The sequence below is a fragment of the Sciurus vulgaris genome, assembly GCF_902686455.1.
Source record: "Sciurus vulgaris genome assembly, chromosome: 19".
Classification (NCBI taxonomy): domain Eukaryota; kingdom Metazoa; phylum Chordata; class Mammalia; order Rodentia; family Sciuridae; genus Sciurus; species Sciurus vulgaris.
Window position 1 is genome coordinate 20,336,535 of NC_136480.1, and position 20,339 is coordinate 20,356,873.

Here is a 20,339-nt window from a genome sequence, read left to right on the forward strand (position 1 = left end):
GAGGACAGACATAATAAGCATGATATGTGTATATGCAGTGCCACAGTGAGACCCACTGACTCACACGATATGTGTAATAAAAATATTTCTAATTTCGTAAAGTACCTTGGTTCTCATTTTACTCACTGGTTTAGAGTCCGCCTTCCTGGAACCCAGTCAGACGAGACAGGGATCTGTCTCCTCCCCCACCCCCAGCTTCCCGCCCTTAGCATGGTGTCTGGAACAGCCTGTGGCTCAGGTATAAGCCGCAGAGCCGCACAGACCCAGGTTCAAATCCCAGCTCTGCCGCTGTGTGCCCTTGGGTAAGCGTTCCACTGTCCTGAGCCAGCTCCCCGTTTTTAAAGGGGCATGGGAACAGCTCCACCCTGCTAGACTGTCATGGAGAGGAAGGGTCCAGACCCCTGTGGAGCCAGCCGGCCACAGCCTCCTGCAGGGGAGCTGGGGAGCCAGTCCTCTCACGGGAGCCAGCCGCTGGGGGACTGCGGGCACCTGCCGCACTTCCCTGGGGTCCAGAACAGTCCAGCACAGGTCTATTCATGGCCCTGCCGACGGATGGAGAAAACTGTCACACAGATACGGGGGGACGAAACTATCACACAGATACTGCGGGACCACAATGTCACTAACTGTCGCTTCTTTACGACCCTGCTCAAAGGTCAGTTTTTAGCAATTAGCGGTGCCTGCGGGGCAGGCTCTGAGGTCCTCGGTAGGGCCAGAAAGTCACCCGCACCCACGTCCTCTGAAGCTTTGCACGTCAACAACGGTGGACCTCAGCCAGAGCTGACAGGTGGAATCCATCTTCTCAGAGCCTGCTGTCTGCACTGCTGGACCTGGCTCTCCGGAACGCAGGTTCCCAGCAAGAAGCCCCTGGTGGCATCTCATCAGCAGCCTGCAAGTGGAGCGGGTCCAGCCTCGCAGGGCTGGTAGAGAACAGGCCTCCCTCCCCTGAGCCACTGGGCTGCACCCGAGGCGGGCGGTTCCCAAGGCATTGTGCCCCCTCTGGTGGCCGAGCTGTGAACTGCAGCACCTGTATCCTAGGCACCTCCTACCCGGGGCCAGCCCCCTGGGGACACAGGGTGGTGGCCTCTCACACATGACCTTCCTTAAGTTATCTGTGGGAGGGGAGGGCAATGGGAATAACCTCTTAAAATAACAGATATCAAGGTGTTTGCCAAAATCAGGTTAGATACACCTGGAACCCTTTGCCTTGGGTTTGAAGGCAGCTGGTTGTACCTGGAGAGGCCGAGCAGCAGGGCAAGGCTGGGGTCCGCGGAAGCTGGGCCAGGAAGGGCTTCCTGTGGCTACACCAGCCACCTGGGCTGCCAACGCTGCTGCCTACGCAAGTGGAGACACTGGGGTGACTTCTCTGGAAATCCACCAGGCTGAGGGCGAAGGGAAGTCAAGGCCTGGGGCAGAAGCGAGGCTGCCAAGCCCGAGGCAGACGCGGCAGAGGTGCTGCCTGAGCCGAGGCAGACCGCAGACCGTCTGAATGTGGCACCCCAAAATCAGCCCTCTGGGGAGAGCCCGTGGGGTCCACTCGTCTCAGCCCAAGCCTCCCTCGTTAGTTGAAGGCGTTTCCGACCAGCAGCCACTGTGACTCCATTTCTCTTGATAAATTTCCTGTTGTTCAGGTTGGAAACCCTCCAGCTCCTCCTGAAGGACCGTGGGGCCCCTGCTCAGCCCGCAGAAGTGACTCCTCCCTATTTACGGCGAATGACCCCAAGCTAGGCCCCAGGCGGAAGTCCCTCAGCCACACGGCGGCCCCCACACTGCACCCCACACCCCAGGCAGAGTGAGCAGTCAGGCCCCTGCGGCCAGAGAGCCCCCAGGCCTGCAGGCCCAGGGAAGGACGCGCGACGGAGCTGTGTCCCCAACACCCCAGGTGGGCACCGAGGTCCCTAAGTGTGTGCACAAGCGAGGGGCACAAACCCAGGCAGGCCCACGCTTCCAGGGGCTGCCCCGCACGGCTCCAGGCCTGGCTGCCTCCCTGCACTGCCACATAAAGGAGACCCACTGTGTGCGCAGCTGCCCCATCAGGTGATTCTAAGGGCACCTTCAGGAAGCCTCTCTTCCCAGCGTCCCCACCCTTGAGGAGGGAGGTGTCCCCCAAAAGCTCATGCTGAGACCGCGGCTTGAGAGGTCGGAGGTGAAACCAGCGGTCACCAGAGCCTCAGCAGGCGGGTGTGGCTGCAGGAGGGGGCCCTGGGGACAGGCCCTGGGGTCTGCCTCTTGTCCTGGGCCCATCCTGGTTCAGGCCCAGAGCCACGGAGTCGGCCGGCCACGGCCGGAGTCTCTGAAGCCTGAGCCCCAAAGACGCGGCTCCTCAAAAACTGTTCCTGTCGGTGTTTTGTTCACAGGGACAAAAAAACATTGACTGACAGCTGGGTTGCCCGGTTCGGTGGGAGGGAGCCCTTGTTTGCCCCTAGACTGGGTGCGATTGTGAGGCAGGTCACCCGACCAGGGGGCAGGCGGTGGCGCTCAGCCACGGAAGGATCACCTGGCAGGTGACCCGCAGATGCGCGTCCAGCAAGGAGACGCGAGTGAGACGCAGTCACGCCGCAGCCCAGAACCGTGGAGTCCAGGAGCTGAATGCACAGCGCCCAACGCGGCTCCTGGGGTCTCGGACGGGGCGGGCCTCAGAGTCCCCGCAGGGCTGCTTGGAACCCAGGCTGGCACCGGCCCCGAGCAGCAGCTGAGAGTCAGGAGACGCCACCCTGGGCACACGCCAGCCGGAAGCCATGTTCCTGGTCGCCTAGCACTCGCGCAAAAGCAAAAGCAAAGTGAGCAGCCGCACCCCAAGGACAGGGGACCCTGGCCGGATGGCAGGCGGATTCCCAGCCAGGGCAGCGTGGGAGCTGGGCCGGAGCACCCTCTGCATTTTTAAAGGGGCCCCGCGGGGCGAGTCTCCCCACGGCCAGTTTGGGAATTCCGAGGTCGGGTTTGGGAACGAGCAGAGTCACTCATTCATGATTTAAGATTCCGCAGGATGAGGGGCGGGTGCACCGTGGCCCAGCCTCTGCCCAGCACGCAGGAGGGGCCCCGGGCTCGGTCTCCAGGCCCAAAAATGCGCGTATGAGGGAAAACCAGCACTACAATGCCAGCTGGCGGGGCCGGGCACGGAGGGCACTGCTCAGGCCAGATGCGGCTCACAGGCCTGCGACAAACTGCACGGAGTCCTCACCCCTAGGACAACGGCCCATCGTCCTTCCACAGCTCGGCAGGTGACTTCTATAATAAAACGATCCCACATCTCCCCGCAAGCCCTTCCCAGAGAAGGGGAGGAGAAGACAGGTTTTTTTCTGGAATAAGGGGGGGAAAAAAGCGGAGGTTCCAAGATCCTCAGAGTGGAAGCGGAATGAAGTCAAGCAGAGAGCCTCCTTGGATTGGGTCTCTGTGCACGCTCACATGGGCCACCCGATCATCCTCAGCACCGATCCGCGGGGTGTGCTGTTACCCCGCCTCCATCACGTAAGCTCAGCTCACCGTAGCCAAGCTGTGGCACCAACCTCACTGCCCTTCCACAGAGGAGCGGATAAAGAAAATGTGGCATATACATACATACGACGGAATATTACTCAGCCGTAAAGAAGAATGAAATTGGGGCATTTGCTGGTAAACGGATGGAGTTAGAGAATATCATGCTAAGTGAAATGAGCCAAACCCAAAAAACCAAAGGCTGAATGTTTTCTCTGATATGCAGATGCTAATTCACAATGGGGGTGGATAAGGAAGAACAGTTACTTTAGATTAGGTAGAGGGGAGTGAAGGGAGGGGTAGGAAGGATAGTTGAGTGAAACAGATGTTATGACCTCAGGTACGTGTATGACTGCATGACCCATGTGATCCTGCAACATGTACAATCAGAAAAATGAGAGTGCACTCCATTTATGTATGACCTATCAAGATGTTAAGTACAGTTACTGTCATGTGCAACTCATTAGAACAGACAAAGATTTTTAAAAAAAGAAGCCGGAGAATCTGAGCCCCATCTGGGTTGTCCTGGATGACGAAACCCCACCCCACCCCCGACACCAGGCTGGGGCCGGGCTCAGTGGCAGAGCGCTTGCCTAGCACGAGTGAGGCCCTGGGTTCATCCTCAGCATGCGTAAAAATAAATACACAAAATAAAGGCATTCTGTCCATTGACAGCTACAAAAAAGTTTTTTTAAAGAAAGAAAAGTACAGGTCACATTTCTCGTTTTGCAAGACAGAAGGTGGGCTTTCAGGCACAGGAGGGGCTACTACCTGCCGGTCGCTGCCGCAGAACGCAAAGCGCGCCAGCGCTGGCCAGGGCCTGGTTGATGCAGACGGTGGCTGGGGACCTGGGCCGGCTGGGCGCGCAGGCAGCCCGCGGGGCACCTGGAAGGGGCCCACCTGCCCAGGTGCGCCTGCTCAGGCTGAGTGCACCTGGCGGAGGCGCCGCGTGCACTTGGGGCACCCGCCCACCCACCCCGTCGCTACCTCGCACCACGCAGCCACGTGCCCGAGGCCCGCGAGCGCACGTGCATACACACGGCGCCGCATTAAATTCACACTGCAGATAGGGAAGAATGTTTTTAGCATGTCTGACACAGCGCAGGGCCACGCACTAAAAGAAAAAAGTTACTTATTTGAAATCCAGATTGAACTGGGCTTCCCGTATTTGCCGGCAGCCTCCTTTACCTGCCTCCCCAGGCCTAAATGCCGAGCAGGGGCTTCTGTGTGACCAACCTGGGCCCTTCCGCAGCCTCCGTGTGCCCCCTACACCCAGCCTGGAATGTCAGGGTGATGTAGTTGTAGGACTCTGAGTTACTTGGACGTAATTTCACATCTGCGGACACTTTAGGGCCTTCCAGTTTTTTCATGATTGATTTCTGACTTCCTTGTGTGATGCGGAGAGAACACTGTGCCCCTCCCCACCCAGGCTGCTGCCCCCCAGCCAGACTAGCCGCTGGGTTTTTCGCTCAGCACCCTCCCACCCCAGGACATTTGCACGGGCTGTTCCCACCCTGGGGACGCTCCTACCCAGACATCTGCGAAACTTGCCCCTGCACTTCCTTCCATCCCACTCATGTCACCTTCTGTGCGGTTACAGTCCCAACCCAACCCAGTCCAGGTTACAGTGCAGGGGATCTGTGACATCGGGCGACCCTGCACTGGCTCCCCAGGAGTCCTCCCAGGCACCCCCACAGTTCCAGTCAGCCGGCCAGGCTCACCGACAACAGGCCGTTTCCCTGTGTCCGCCGAGTCCGGGACGTGGATTCTCCTCCCACGGAGCGGGGCAGCTTGGACACTGGAAGGCGGGACCTGCAGGGGCTGGGCCACTCACCTGGAGGGTCCCACTCGTGGGTCTGCTGGCGACGCCGGCTGTCAGCTGGGCCTCGTGGGAATGTTGGTGGGGACAGCCAGCCGGCCGCCCCGCGGTCTCTGTGCACACGCTGGCTTGGGGTGGGTCGGGGAGCCCACCTGGGGGTGAGCTTCTGCCGGCACTTCCTTTAGTCATCAGCCTCCCTTGGCCAAGAAGGGAGCTGGCTACCGTCCCTGCCAAGTGGGACAGGGCCGGCCTCGGGTGCACCGGACCCCAGGGCTGCAGGTAAGTAACTGCAGCTGCGCCAGAAAACGCACATGAGCCGGCACGGCGGTGCACACCTGTGACCCCCGACCCGGGACCCTGGGGCAGGAGGATTGCAAGTTCAAGTCCGCCTAGGCAACTAGGAGGGGGTGTCGTTCAGTGGCGAAGCCCCCCAAAGTGAGCGCTCAGGCCGGGGCAGGAGACCATGACCCGCGTCCTCAGCAGCACCACCAGATTTGCAGGCAGCTGCCCCCCGGACAGCCCCCCACCCACAAAGACCAACATCAGCCCAGCCCGGATGCCCGGACGGCAGCCACCCCGCAGGACCCAGAGAGCCCGCTCAGCCGCAGACCGATCCCTTCCGCACCCAGATGCGGGGAGGCCGAGCAAGGTCTGGCGAAGCCTGGTTATCTGCTGAGTTCCGGGAATCCTGACGTGACTGAGACTGCAGGCACCAGGGCAGCTCGATTTTCTGAAATTTTAAGCCCAGCCCTTTGATATTTTATAAAGCAAGAAGTGGAAAGTAGCCAGAGAAACGAGAAGTTGAGCACAGTCCGCCCAGCTCTTGGGGACACTGATATGTCCCTTCTGGCCTATCCTAGGAGGGTCCAGTTCACGGGGAGAGCAGGCCGGTCCTCAACTCTAGCTCTGCTGTTCTCTGCAGCCTGGGGAACAATGGTCTGGGACAGATCTTTGGGCAAGTAACTTGCAGTTCCTGAGGTCTGTCTCCTGCCTGCCGCCCGGCCACCTGCACCCCGGGTGACAGGGACACTCGGTACCTGCACACCTGAATGGAGGCTCATGTTCTGGAGAAACGGGAGGCCAACGCAGCCTCCAGCGCCGGGCATCCAGAGGCTGGACGCCGGCAGTGCCCCACTGGAGGCCAAGGGCCAGGACTTGACCCCCGCTTCCCGCCGCGTGTCCTGTCCCCAAGTGTCCCTGGCTTCGGGCACCGCGAGGCCCTGTCGAGAGCGCTCGCAAACGTGCCGGCGTGTTTTCTCTTGTGGTTACTTTGAAGTTTGTTGAATCATATTGTTTTGACGGGACTGTCACATCGCAGGACGTGCTGCTGACTAAAAACATATGCAGGACCTTTTTTCCATTTTTCCCTTTTTTTTTTTTTTTTTAAGAAACCTGCCACCATCCTCTGCAACTAAACGCATGGCCGCCAGAGGGCAGCAGAGGGCCGCGCTTCGGCCCCACCGTGGCCAGCGGAAGAGGGAGGCCCTGGGAGGCGGTACCAACCTGGGGACACTGGAATAAGGACACTTCGTGGAGGCCAAGACCTGCACTGCTTGAAGATACCACCTCCCGAGGGGCGCAGGCCAGGGGAACCAAATTAACAACAGTAACATGCAGCAGAGCTTCCAGCTGGCAGGGACTTTTCAGAAGTACCCCGTGTATTCAATACACTCTGCTCACGTTTCTGCAGCAGGCTTGGGTCAAAGCAAATGGAGCAACAGCTGTGAGCATGAATTGAGGAAATCCGAAACTCCTGTCAATCACGGCAGGCAGAAAAATGTTCTCCCTAACAGGACCTCCACAGAAAGCAAACGGCTTGACCCTCTCGTAACAGAGGCTCCTTAGTACTCAGAACATTTAGCAGATAGCGACAAGGTCAAAGAGGACTTTTGGGCTTCCGTAATGTCATAACTGGGGTAGTTTGGTCAATTTGGAAGAAGTAGGGAGAGCGGGATAGGAAAAGGTTTTAAATGTGCAAGTAAATGTTGTAAGTCACCCTTGCATAGGGTCAGTGCTCAAGGGGAAACAGCCTTTCGCAGCAGAGAATTCTGTTCGACATTTATCTGTGTGTCATTAGAAAAAGTAATCCACCTCTCTGGGCTTACGTCTACAGTGGAGACAACAACAGACTCACTTCTGCGGTGGGTGAAGAACAGCAGATCAGATCTGTCAGCTGGGGCTCGTGCACTAGTGACCTTTATGTCAGGCTGTGCAACTTAGAAACACCACTTCTCAGGGTCGATTTTAAAAGGACAGTCTGTGGCTGTGGAGTAGACATTGGGTCCCCTCTGAGTTGCCTCAAGCGATGCCAGGAAAGCTTTAGATTGTGTTTTATGCAGCTCGTGATGATGGTCCCAACCCCTGCTCAAGCCAGACGATTCAGACGCTGTCCCCAGAGAGGCTCCAGGTGGATGGAGGGGCCACCTTGCCGACCCTGCTGAGGTTAACTTCAGATGGACGGCTGAGCAGGGGCGTCTTGAGGCTACATGACCAAGCGTTTGAGAGTCACAGGCTTCCAGAGCACCCAGTGCCTGCCTGCGGGGAGGAGGCCCGAGAGGGACCCAGATATGGGCAAGCAGGAGGATCTCAAGTTCAAGGCCAGCCTCAGCAACTTAGCAAGGCCCTAAGAAACTCAGTGAAACCCTCTCTCAAAATAAAAAATTTAAAAGGGGCTGGGGGTGTGGCTCAGTGGTTAAGTGCCCCGGGTTCAATCTCTGGTACCAAAAAAAGAAGAAAAAAAAAAATCTTTTGTCAGTGGTACTGTTTATTTCTCCACTGCAGAAATTCCAGGCATTTCAGTTCCTGGCAGGCCCATCAGGACTTCCTGCTAATTCTCCATCATCTTCAGCTGGGTTCTGCATTGTCAGAAGCAGAGCCAGGCGAGTCACGAGTAGCTCTGACGTTGGGGGACGAAGTGCACATTAAAGCGGCCACTACTCGCACCGGGTGAGGTTTGCTTCCAAAACACCCGTAATATGGATCCTGACATTTGGATTTCAAATAAATTTTCACATCACAAAGTATTGCTTTTCTTTTGAGTCTTTTCCAACCATTAAAATGTAAAAGCCATTCTGGCCTCGTGGGCCATATGGAAACCGTCCGTGAGCCCGCGGGCTGTGATGTGCTGATCCCTGGGCTAGAAAACAGCTTGGGGACAAACCGAACAGGAGACATGCAAACTCCACTGAGAAATTTAAACGTTTGAAGTCACGAAAGCACCTGAACAGAGAGCCAACCGAGTTCTTGGCGAGGAAGATCCAACATCATCGAGATGTGGACTCTTCCCCTGTGGATCCAAAAATGCCTTCCAGCCCTGGAGTTGCGGATGAGGCTCAGGGTGGAGCCTGTGCAAGGTCCTGGGTGATCCCCGCAGCAAAGATAGAGAGAAATACCAGGATCTGAACTAAAGCTCCAAGAATTATTTTTCTGGAATTGCACACGAATTCACGTGAAACAAGCAACAAGCAAGATTGGGTCTGAAAAAACTCAAGAGTCGTAAAGAGGCCTCTGCTGCCCTCGAAGGTCAACTCCATGAACGTCAGCGAGTAAGCGGGCGAGGGATCGGCACGAGAGGGACCCGGGAGCAGAGGACAGGGTCCTGGAGACAAGGCGGCCAACCAGTCTGTGACTATGAGGCTCCTGCGCCACACTGGGCCACAGCACGCACCTGGGTCGGGACAGAAGAGCTCGCCAGCAGACCAAGCATCAAACATAAACGAATCCACTTAAGATGGGGGAAGCCGTTAATCACTGATGTAAAATTCAGAACCATTCGCAACGTCACAAAAATCAAAGAAATGCAGTTTTTTTTTTTTTTTGGCTTGTGAGTTTTTTTGTTGTTGTTGGTTTTTTGTTTTTTGATCACACAATAAATACCAAAAGGAAAAGACCCAACTGGGGGATTTAAAAAAACAAACAAAAAAACTTACTTTACTCAGTATGAGTCAACTTCCATAATACATCAAAGAAATGCTAAAGACAATCCCAAAACTTACCAGAGATTCTAAAGTAAGAGGCCAACAGTTCCAGTGGGAAGTGGGCAAAGGACATGGACTGAGAGGTGCCAGAGGAAGACCCCCGGACCCCGCCGGCCTCCGTGGGGCCCAGGCTCCCCCACACCGGCCAGCCCCAGGGAGGGGGTTAACCAGGCCTCACTGTCCCTGTTCCTCAAGCAGCTACCTGGCACCCAGATCCCACTGCTGGGACTCCACCCACAGACGCTGCAGGAAACCTGAGACAGGTCTCACTGACGAGGCCGTGCGCGGAAGCCACAGCTGGGGACAAGTGCGCACCTGCTGTATACAGATCGCACGTTCCACACTGAGAACCTGGAGGGACCGCAGCAGCGTGTGCAGAGAGCACACTCCTCTTCTGCAAGGAAATAGGACTGCGTGTTCTGATTTGCTTGTGTTTGCATCGGGAAATACTGAACGAATGGAAAGCGAGAAACGAATAAAAAATGATTCGCTACATAGGGACCAGGGAAGGGGCTGGGAATATGGCTCAGTGGGTAGAGTGCTTGCCTAGCATGCACAAGGCCCTGGGTTCAATTCCCAGGACCACAAAAACAAAACAACTAACGCATAGGGACTAGGGAAAGGGGAGAGGCGACCAGTGGCCGGGGGAGCTTCGCGTCATCTGGACACGGTAAAAGCTAAGAACTCCACACACTTATTAAACACAATGACTTCACTTGTTCACCTGATGAACTTCTGCCCAGCAACGCTCCAGGCGCGTGAATATCTGGGTGCGTGTGAGGCTGGCGGTGGGCAGGGAGTGTGTTGGGTTTCGGCTGGACCCGACCACAGCCATCTTGAGTTCCAGCCACCAGGACTGTTGGGGAGGAGCCCTGGTCAGTGTCCCACACGGTCCCCTGCGTTCTACAGCCAGCCAGGAGGGTGCCTCTTCCATATCAACCTGAAACCCGCCAGTACATTCCGGCTCATTGGAGGTCACCTTTGTCCTAGCCACCGCGGACGCCTCCTCCTAACCCAATCTGCGGAAGCCCCTTGTCTCGCTGCCACCCGTGACCACACGTCTGTCCGTAAGGGACCAGTAAGCCGCGCTCTGCCGTCTGGGATCTGGCTACCTCCTTCTCAGCGGCTGGTTCTCATCCGCTAGGACTCGGTTTTTCTGAAAAAGAACGTGACTGCGCTGTCACAGGTCCGCGTACCCCACACGGTTTTGATGTTTGAACACTCCTCTGAAAGCTGCTCTGTGCGGTGCAGGGATCGAATGGCATCATCCCGAAGCCGAACCTGGTCACTCATCCAAGTTCATGGGGATGAGAGGTCCAGGCCCGAGAGAGACGCCCTTCAAGAAGCAAGGGCTTCCTCAGCCGGACCGCAGTGCCTCTGAGGATGAGACCCCCGTGAGCGGACGGTCACCACCATGCCATTTCAGACACGACCCACTGAAGAGGGAACCTGTCACCGCTCAGTCTTCTGAGCACTGTCCAGATTCGTAGCCGGGTCCCCTTCTTACGTACATCCTCATTTGTCTGTCCGCCTGGCCTGCGGCATCCCCAGGACCTGCCTCCTCAGCCGCCCCTTAATACATCTTCAAGGACAGCAAGCAGGCCACTGCCTGCACGGGTGGACAGTGCTCGCTGAGGTGTCCGACTCCCAGGCACTGCTCTGATCCCCTCGGACACCCAGATGCAGCTCCTGGTCCTGCGGCCAACGCCTGGGGAGGGCCCGTGCAGGGCAGGGAGGCCGCTCCCTTGGAGGTGGCGCTGCTGTAGAGCCGGGAGCTGAAGTTCCAGAGAAAGCACCCCAGAAGACTCGCCCCGCCATCCGGCCGGGACCAAGGGTGAAGCGAAATCAGGGAAAGAGCGCAGCACCAGAAGTGGGGCATTTGTCAAGCAGGTAGGTGTCCGTCACCGTGGGACGGATGTGGCTTTCTTACCAAGCAACAGCCAAGAGTTTTGCCTAAGGGAGGGCCACAGCCAGGGTCGCTGATCACAAGCCGAAGCAGTGCACACCAGGAACCGCTGGCCACAGTCCCCCAGGACGAGACCGCCTCCGTGTTCCTGGTGAGTCTTCACGTGGAAGGAGAGTCAAGGAGAAGCCGTGCTGCGAAAGCAAGTCACCATCTCTGGGGCAACTCAGGACGCTGCACTGCGGGATGCCTGCAGGGCTCAGCTGCCAGACACCCTCAACGGAACCCTCACGACAGCCTGCTGTGGTGTAGACAGGCGTGTCCCAAAGCTCCTGGGCTAACGCAGCGACAGTCGGAGGTGCGATGACTAGGTGACGAGAGCTGGATTGGTCCATTCGGTGAGTTAGGCATCTGGAAGGACTGCCGTCCTGGGTGGGGACTGTAGCCAGACGGGGTGTGGAGGGATAGGAGGGTGCATCTTCTGGGAAGCCCCCTGCTATTTCCTGACCCATGAGCTGAGCAGCTTTCCTCCTCCATGTCCTTCCCCCATGATCTGCCTCATCAAGGGCCCGGGGCAATGCAGTCAGCCCACCGTGGATGGAAACTCGGAGCACGAGCTGCAGTAAGCTTTTCCTCAAAGTTGTTCTTGTTGGTATTTTGGCCACAGTCCCGCAGGGCAGGCACCTCGCTCCTCTTATCTTCCAAGAGTGCCGAGTGGCAGAGCTGGGGTCCCAGCTCTGGAGTACTGTGTCCTACCGTCAGAGCACCTCCTCAGGGGTAGGGAAGAGGGGTCCAACTCAGGAATTTAGAAGCGGGGGTCTGGGACACAGGCTGATATGCACCATTTTGTTCTTTAATTTTAATTGGACAAATTATCTAATTTGAAAAATAAATTTAACAATACATCATGTATTAAGACGTCTAGCTGGAAAAACATGGATGATCCATTTAGAAAGGTCAGGTGAAGCAGAAAAGCACTCCAAGACCAGAAGCTTGGACCCGCCTGTGCCTAATGGGCAAAAACCAAGGGGCTGGCAAAGCAGAGCCCCTGCCCTGGCTTCTGACCTTCATTTGCAGGGTCCTGGGGGGAGTGCTTTTCTTTAACTCAAACATCTTACCCACAAAATATTAAATATGTCAGAGGGTGGATGGGAAGGTAAAATCACATAACGGGCAACATTTACTAAGGTAATGTGGAGCATATAGTAAGTGTACAATTAGCGCTATTATTATCCTGGTCTTGACCAAGACTGAAATCTGCACTCAGATTCCAATTACACTATTGTCCTCCCCAGAGATAGTGTGCATTTTCCTCTCCTCCTCACCTGTCTCCCTTGAAAAAATAAGAATCAGCTCTGAGGCCTTAACTAACTCTATGCCCATGATTATAATCAGAACTTCTAATAACCCTACCAGGTGGATAGCACGACCTCATCCATGGATGAGGAGACTTACCCGAGATTCCTCAGCTGGGGGTGGTGAGGCCATCCGCCTCAATGTGAAGCTCAACCGAGAAGCCTAAGGGGCTGTCCTTGTACCTGGACCACCTTTAGTTAACCCTGCCCTGCTGGGCTGGGCTGGGCTGGGGTTCAGTGGTGGAGCGCTCGCCTCGCACGTGCTGGCCCTGGGTTCATCCCCAGCATTGCAAAAACCAAACGACTCGCCTTGCTGACGGTTGTGCACAGTAATGAAATTCCTCAAAGGTCACACCTGGCCTGAGTCTCAATGATCAGTCCTGAAACACACAGTAGCTATGTACGTCTCCACCTGACACCATACCAATGCTCTCTGTATCCCTCCTCTGTTGGAAAAAGTGAAATTTAATAACATAATGGAATTCAAGCTGAAAAGACACCTGGACTTCTTTCTGTGCCTTAACCATGTCTTTAGAAAGCATGAAAAACACTGGGGACTGATCTCTATCTCCTGTATCTGGAATATACTCAAATGTTCAATATTGAAATATCAAATATCATGACCAAAAGGCATAGAGGATTCAACTGCATTCTAAATCAACAAATACTGAGATGTGCTGGGTGGTTTGTGTCAAATCCCTGGTTCTAGCGTGGCATACCTGATGAGCTGCTGGACCCGACAGGTACAACCAGAGTCCTTGCCTGCACTGTCGCAACAGGAAGAGGTGGGTTTTGCACAACTCGGAGTGGAAACTAACTCATTTTTCCAACAGAAATGTTACTATTGCTTCTTAATTGCTGTCATACACTCACATTAAGGACTGAACAACTTCATTTATAATGACCTGGGAGTCAGCCACATTGTTAATCATTTATGAGCAATTGTACCCTGAATTCCAACCAAGTTAACTTTAGACACCAACTCAGACTGAAGGCAGGATTGCCTAATGCACAGGGAAACTGTTAGTCACCATTAAATAAACTCGCCCTTCCCAACTGTAGAACTGCATGCAATGCAACCAACAGTAGTATCCAAAATGAAGACAATCCTAGCCACATATACTCCTGAAGTTCTTGGCAGATATAGGCAGCATTACAAACCTCAGACCACCATCCTTGGCAACTTTCTTCTATTTTTGGTAGAAGGGATTGAACCGGGGGGTACTAAACCACTGAGCCACACCCCAAACCCTTTTTGAGACTTGGTAAGTTGCTAAAGCTGGCTTTGAACCTGGGATCCTCCTGCCTCAGCCTCCCAAGTGTCTGGGGTTACAGTACTGTGCCACCATGCCTGGTCCACAATTTTTAAAAATTTCTTTAGTTGTAGATGGACACAATACCTTCATTTATTTTTTAATGTGGTGCTGAGGACCAAACCCAGTACCTCACACATGCTAGCTACTCAAGTGCTCTACTGTGATCTACAATTTCTTGCTGCAAATATTATGGAACCAAGACCAAGTCTCATGACAACCTCTAAGGGTGGCCTAATGACACCACCTCCCACTTGCAAAAGCACCTATCCCCGTCACCCACAGGTGGAGATGTGCTATGCTTTTTATAGGTCAGGGGTAGCTGGTCTTGATATTCATGGCCATCTTTGCTAGGGTGCTGACTCTTGGTACTACACTGGCTCTAAGCAACATCGGGAGCGTGTGCCACTTGCAACTCCACAACCCATGCATCAAAAAGATCTGGGGCTGAACTCAGCACCCTCAAGAGAGACACGGGACTGGTTAAACTTTAGGAATCAGCCAGGGTCCTCCCAGCCTGCTTGCTCTCAACTTCCCCACTGGCCAAGCACCACGACGAGCTGTGAGATGTTGCAAAATGAGCTTATCCACAGAGTCTGCAGACTCAGAAATGGGACTACCACCATTTTTTGCAAGTTTTTAAGTTAAAAAAAAAAAAAATTGCAATCTTTGGGAAGGTTACAAATAGACCCAAGGGTCACACACTCTAAACTAAAATCTGTAGCTCTAAAACTGCTACAAGGAACAGTATTACCTTCACGAGACAGGAGAGTAGCCAGAAACCTGATTATTGGTCAGCGGAAAAACCAGTCTTCCTACCACTACCCTCTAACTCACAACTTCAGCAAATAAAATTCAGCGGGGGGGATGTTACAGAGATGGCACAGGAAGGTGAAAGTAAAAAAATACCAGCTGCCTGCCACGCAGTAACAAGCATAAAGAACCCAACTGGAAGTCAAACCCAGTCCACCTCTCCATGTGACTACACTGACTCAAAGTGGGCGGAGTCCAGAGCCCGTACTTGTGCCCAATCAGCCAGCAGAAATTCTTACACGGATCAATTTGACCAGCTGACCAGGCTTAAAACGTCAGGGAAAACCCCACAACTTTCCAGTCAACTCAGCTGCATCTCCCGACTGAACATGCTGTGATCACTTAAGAAGCAGGACTGTGATAGCTACACATTAAGCTTCTCTTGAGATCAGAAAATGCTGTTGATCCTCAGCTATCTTAGGTGGGTTGGGGCGGGTGAACCAGTAAATAAAGTCATTCCACACAGGAAGGTATTCTTCTAATTTATATTTTATTGCATTATGAAAATAATACATTTATTTGGCAAAGTTATCTAGGCTCCAAGTTGAAATAAAATTCTGAAGTGTACTGATAATTTCTTAAATGTGAAAGATGTAGTCTAACCAATACATACTAGCATCCTTATGAGGCCAATAACCCAGTAAACCTAATTTTAATAATTCTGTATGAAATTACAAGGTGTTTTTGCATTCATCCATTTTATGAGTGGCACAAATCTCTGGAGAGAACTGACCTCCGTTTTATCAAAATCAATGCATTTAAAAAACTCCCACTCAGAAGACAATCCGAAGCACCACCCCGTTTATTTCCTTTGGTTCTGCGAGTTACATTTTCATCCTTACCATGTTACATTTTTTTTCACAAATCAAACATTGCAGCAGCTTTAGATTCTGCCCAAGTACCTTTATAAGTGAACTAGTATATTACATTTACATTATTTGAAAAGTTGCTGATTTTACAAATGCATAAATGCATGCCTATCTACACCAGCAAAATAAAATACTCTGAACCTCAATGTTTAACAGGCCATGCTGTCCAGCCCGACTTTGGGGGACCTTTCCACGTCAAGTGCTTCATACTCCCTGACGGGCAACTCCATCGACCAGGCTACACTCCTGAAAGGCGTAGATGTGGAATATATACTAAGTGGATTAAATCCATCTAATAATCAACATTTAAAATATAACATTTTCACTAATTATTTCTGTTCTGCTATATTTCTGGAACTAAAAACATATTTTTCAAAAATGTACAAGTTTTGTTTTCACTTTTTAAAAGGGAAGAGTAATAAGAACATACTATATTTATATTCTCTTTCCTCATTAGCATCTCCAAATTTTTACGTTGGGTTCAGAGACTAGAGCAACAGGTAAACAATCTGTTCAAGGTCAAAAAATAAAATACCTTTAGTCACTCAAGCCTTGCTTTTCCATTTCAACCTTTGGATAGCACTTTGCTCCATGTGTTAAGGAAATGGGCTGAAAATCGGCCTTTTAAACAACGCACCAGTCGGCAAGCTGCTGTGGGGCCTGGGGTTCCCTGGTGCAGGGATCAGATGTGCGTCTGCACGTTTGTGGAGATTTACTTCCCAGTGGCCACCAGTATCTAAAGCCAGCTCAACTAGACTCCCAGTCCCACGAGAGAAGTATTCCACCTACCCTAAAGAAGATACTCCATCAGCATTCCACAATTATCTGTATAAACAGCAACAAGTTTGATCTATGATCGACATATGAACATCTAATAAATATTAAAACGATTAAACTATAGATTAAAATGCAGATCTCTCATAGAGTTAAGTGATGTCATTTTGGTACATTCACCATTATTGTACTTTATTTAATAAAGAAATACATTTGCCCTTGCAAAAATAGCAATTGCAAGTTTACAAATTAAACCACAGACCTCAAAGTCAAGATGCTGAATCTTCAACTTATAACCAACAAAACTAAGTAGATTTGTTTACAAGTGGTCCATGGCACTACAATTAAAACAAAACATATCAAAAGGTCACAGGAGATTAAAGAATAGGTTTATTGACAATAATTTCATAAATATTCTAAAGAAAATTCCTAAATTTCTAAACTTAAAATGTTTAAAATCTGTTCTCATTGGCAAAATATCCCTCAACAAAATAAACAGGTCACTACAAATGAAAGTCACATTTAAATTGCTTCATTTTAACATCGTCGCAAAAAATTTTTTAAATTTACAATGTTTGATTCCCCCCCTCTTGTTACAGTAAATCAATATTCGGTCTTTATTTTTAAAGTATTAGACATATTCATAAATATATCATCGAGCTGCTTGTGAACCTGTCAAGTCAGTCAGTAGTATATACCCTTTAAAACATACACGGCGTCAAATCATTTGGGTATTTTTTTTAGTCATAGCAATTTAAGTAGTCAAAATGCAAAACTTGTGGTTTCCCTCCAAATCACCCAAAGCATATGATACAGTGTCAGAAACTGCATGTTTTTATAAGTTCATCTGTGTACTTCAGGTATCTGAAACTAAAAAAAGGGATTCTTTTGTATTTTGATAAAAATGTACTCGAGTATTTCATAACATGAATATTTATTGCTTCATATGAATACTGTATTGAAAGCCCAAGCATTCGGTTTACACACAGAAATTATACAATTATATACCGCTTCACAAAGGCAGTGAACACATTACACTCTACAAAATCTACTTTACAGAAATTTAAAAATTCTAAATATCAAAAGGTACAGCTGAAGAAACAGGTATAAATTTGGCAGCCAGTAATTTTGACAGGGAAGTTGCAGCTTGCATGACTTTAAATATGTGAATTTGAAAATATTGAGTTGAGAGTAATCATTGTGCTTTGTGTTGATCTGAAAAATATAACACTGGCTGTCGAAGAAGCATGTTCAAAAATATTTAATTCACTTCAAAATGTCATACAAATTATGGTGGTTTCTATGCACCCCCTAAAGCTTCAGTCATTTTAGCTCAGGTACATTACTAAAGTAATATATTAATTCTTCCAGTACAGTGGTGTTTTATACCATTGACAATTGCATACTCTAGAATAACTTAGAAAGAAATGTGCAATATTCACAATGTCAGAAAAGCAAGCAAGAGGTTAAGGAACCTGCCTGGTTCTTCTGAGATGGTCTCATGTCAGCTTCATAAGCATTCGCTCAAGAAAACAGTAAGCTGATGTGTGAACACAATTTCCAAGATAAAGCACATTTTCTCATAAATAATGAAGTCTTTTTATCAGGCACCTCTGAAGTATACAAAAGAATTTTAGTTTGAACAGATGTCTTGGAATGTGTTTAACCTGGTATTACAACAGACTTAAGATTTCCAGGGTTTCACAGGGCCAGATTTTATGTGAATTACTCGGAAGAAAAAGAAAATGTCTCGTGAAAGAGGTGAACTCAATCATCACCAATAGAAAATTATCCACTGTATTCATCTCTTATAGAAACAGAAAAATATAACATTTCCCCCCTTAGAATAATATATATATATATTTATATATATGTATGTATATATGACTTAAAGTTCCATTGTACATAGTCAACCGATAAAACCTGGAAACCAGCATGAAACCCTATTATTCACATGTGAAAATGTTGACACTACGACCAAAATGTGAAAACCACTACAGCTGTCAGAAAGAGACAAGACGTAAAGCTTTCTTGCAGATGTATAAACTAAAGGTGATAATCTTGAAAGGTTCTCAAAATTATAATTATTATGTTCCAGTTTAAAACTTTAATTCTAAATTTAAAAAAAACAAAAAATCTATACATAAACCACTGATTTGACCAGATGCCCCCCAAAAAAAAAAAAGCAATAAGCAGAACCCAGAGGAGCTGCTATTCACAGTTCTTACACGTAGAACTTTCAGGATTCACACTTAAAGCACTTCTTAAAGTACTTCACTTTAACAACCTGCTTCTCTTTCTCTTGTAAAACTAAAGGTCCACTTTATTACACACAAGTTTTATACAGTGTAAAGCCAGAACTGCATGTAAAATACTGCGTCTAAATGCTTTGAAGAAGTCAGTCTTGCTCCATTGGTTCATCTGGGCCTTCCGTGGCGTCGTCGTCATTTTCCATGGATGATTCCGAGAGAATCTCTGCAGTCTTACTGGAAGGGGACCCCACCGACTCTGCCGTCTGCTGGCAGTCAGAACCACTACTGACAGGGTCCACGTTTTCGCTGCCTTCAGAATGTAGCTCTTTCTCAGCTCGAGACAGATCGGACTCCTCCATCTGATTACTTTCCTCAGAAGTCTCTTCATTCACAGTTAAGGCATCATCAGATTCTTTTTCTTGATTTTTTCTTTCTGGGATCATTTCTCTTGATGTCATAAAAGATTCTAAAAATAAGCAAATGTAGTTGTAGTTAAATTTTATTTTCAAGATGTTTCATGAATTCTGATATTCTACAGTTCAAATCATATCCCCTGAAACTCAGCAGCAACTACACAGGCGGGACAAAAGCCCAACATCAGCATCACAAGGAGTTCCATTATGCTAAATTCCTTCACGGAAAAGCAAGGAAGTACAAGAATGTGAGGATCTCCGTACTCCACCCTTCCACAGATGGTCTCTAAATACCTTCTTCTTCCTCCTCATCCTCTTCCTCCTCCTCTTCTGTGCAGTGCTGCTGGGCACAACTATTTCCCTTGTCTTTGTCCTGAGATGACGATGGTGCTTCCGCTTCCTCCCCCATGACTGATGCGGTTTCACTGGACGTGGTCTGACTGGCCGTCTCTCTGACCTCGCCTTCTTTGTCAAACCTGAGTCTTTTTGCCTCGTGCCCTTCAGCCTCCACAGCATCTTCCTCTGAATGTTTGGTTTTTACAGGACTCACTGAAGAAACCTCTGATTCAGATGCTGGGGAGTCACTGTAAATGTTTTTATAAAGTGTCATTAATACTACTTTCCTCATTTTCTATAGTCTTTTAAACTGTATCTTAGTGCCAAAGTTATACTGTCAAATCTGTTTGAAGGAAAACACTAGAGAATAAGTGCAAGGCAACCTACACTGTTCCATGAATGTTTCTCATTAGGGCCGAGTCAGCAAGTTAATGGCACTTCTCTGTGGCATTTCCCAGTAAGCTAAATAGCCTCTCTCACTGAAACTAGAGGTCCCCCAGATGAACACTCATGTCCTCTCGCTTAGTCTTCTTTCCCTTAATGTGACAAAGTTTGAAGTAAAATAAAAGACTGCCTTTTAAAACCTACACTAAGAAATTCCTCAGTTGCAACTTCTTTTCTCAAGTAACTTTTGAAAATAAGACACAAACTGTATCACGACTTAAGAAAGTAGGACAGACCCTATGTATGATAATCTCTCTAAATCAGCAGTTTTCATAAGTCCTCTCTTTGTCTACCTTACTCTGTGTTAAAGAGAGTCACAGATTCTACCACCAACTACAACCCTGTTCTGCCCTCAGTGTCCACAAGGGGCTGGCCACGGGGCCCTGACCCAATATGGCACATACTGTCTGCACAGCCCCACACAGTCCTCCCACGAGCTCTCAACAGCTCTAGGTCACTCGCAACACTGACACAATGCAAATCTATGTGAACACTTGTTCTGCTCTACTATCTAGGAACAAGAAGGGGAGAGAGTCTACACATGCTTGTACAGACATACTGTTTATTTTCCCAAATATTCTTGATCTTCAGTTGGCT

General features: G+C 50.1%; 1 protein-coding gene across 6 annotated transcripts in view; it reads right to left on the reverse strand.

Annotated features, from left to right (window-relative positions):
- Positions 1–15,125: 15,125 nt before the first annotated feature.
- The window catches only part of PPP4R2 (protein phosphatase 4 regulatory subunit 2), a 44,030-nt gene continuing 38,816 nt past the window's right edge, over positions 15,126–20,339 (reverse strand). For all 6 annotated transcript variants that reach the window (XM_079122614.1, XM_079122617.1, XM_079122619.1 and 3 more), the window contains 2 exons: positions 19,257–19,546; positions 15,126–19,015 (listed from right to left, as the gene is read on the reverse strand). In XM_079122614.1, the coding sequence (XP_078978740.1) occupies positions 18,696–19,015; positions 19,257–19,546 (610 nt within the window). In that variant the 3' untranslated portion in view covers positions 15,126–18,695. The remainder of the gene's footprint in view (positions 19,016–19,256; positions 19,547–20,339) is intronic.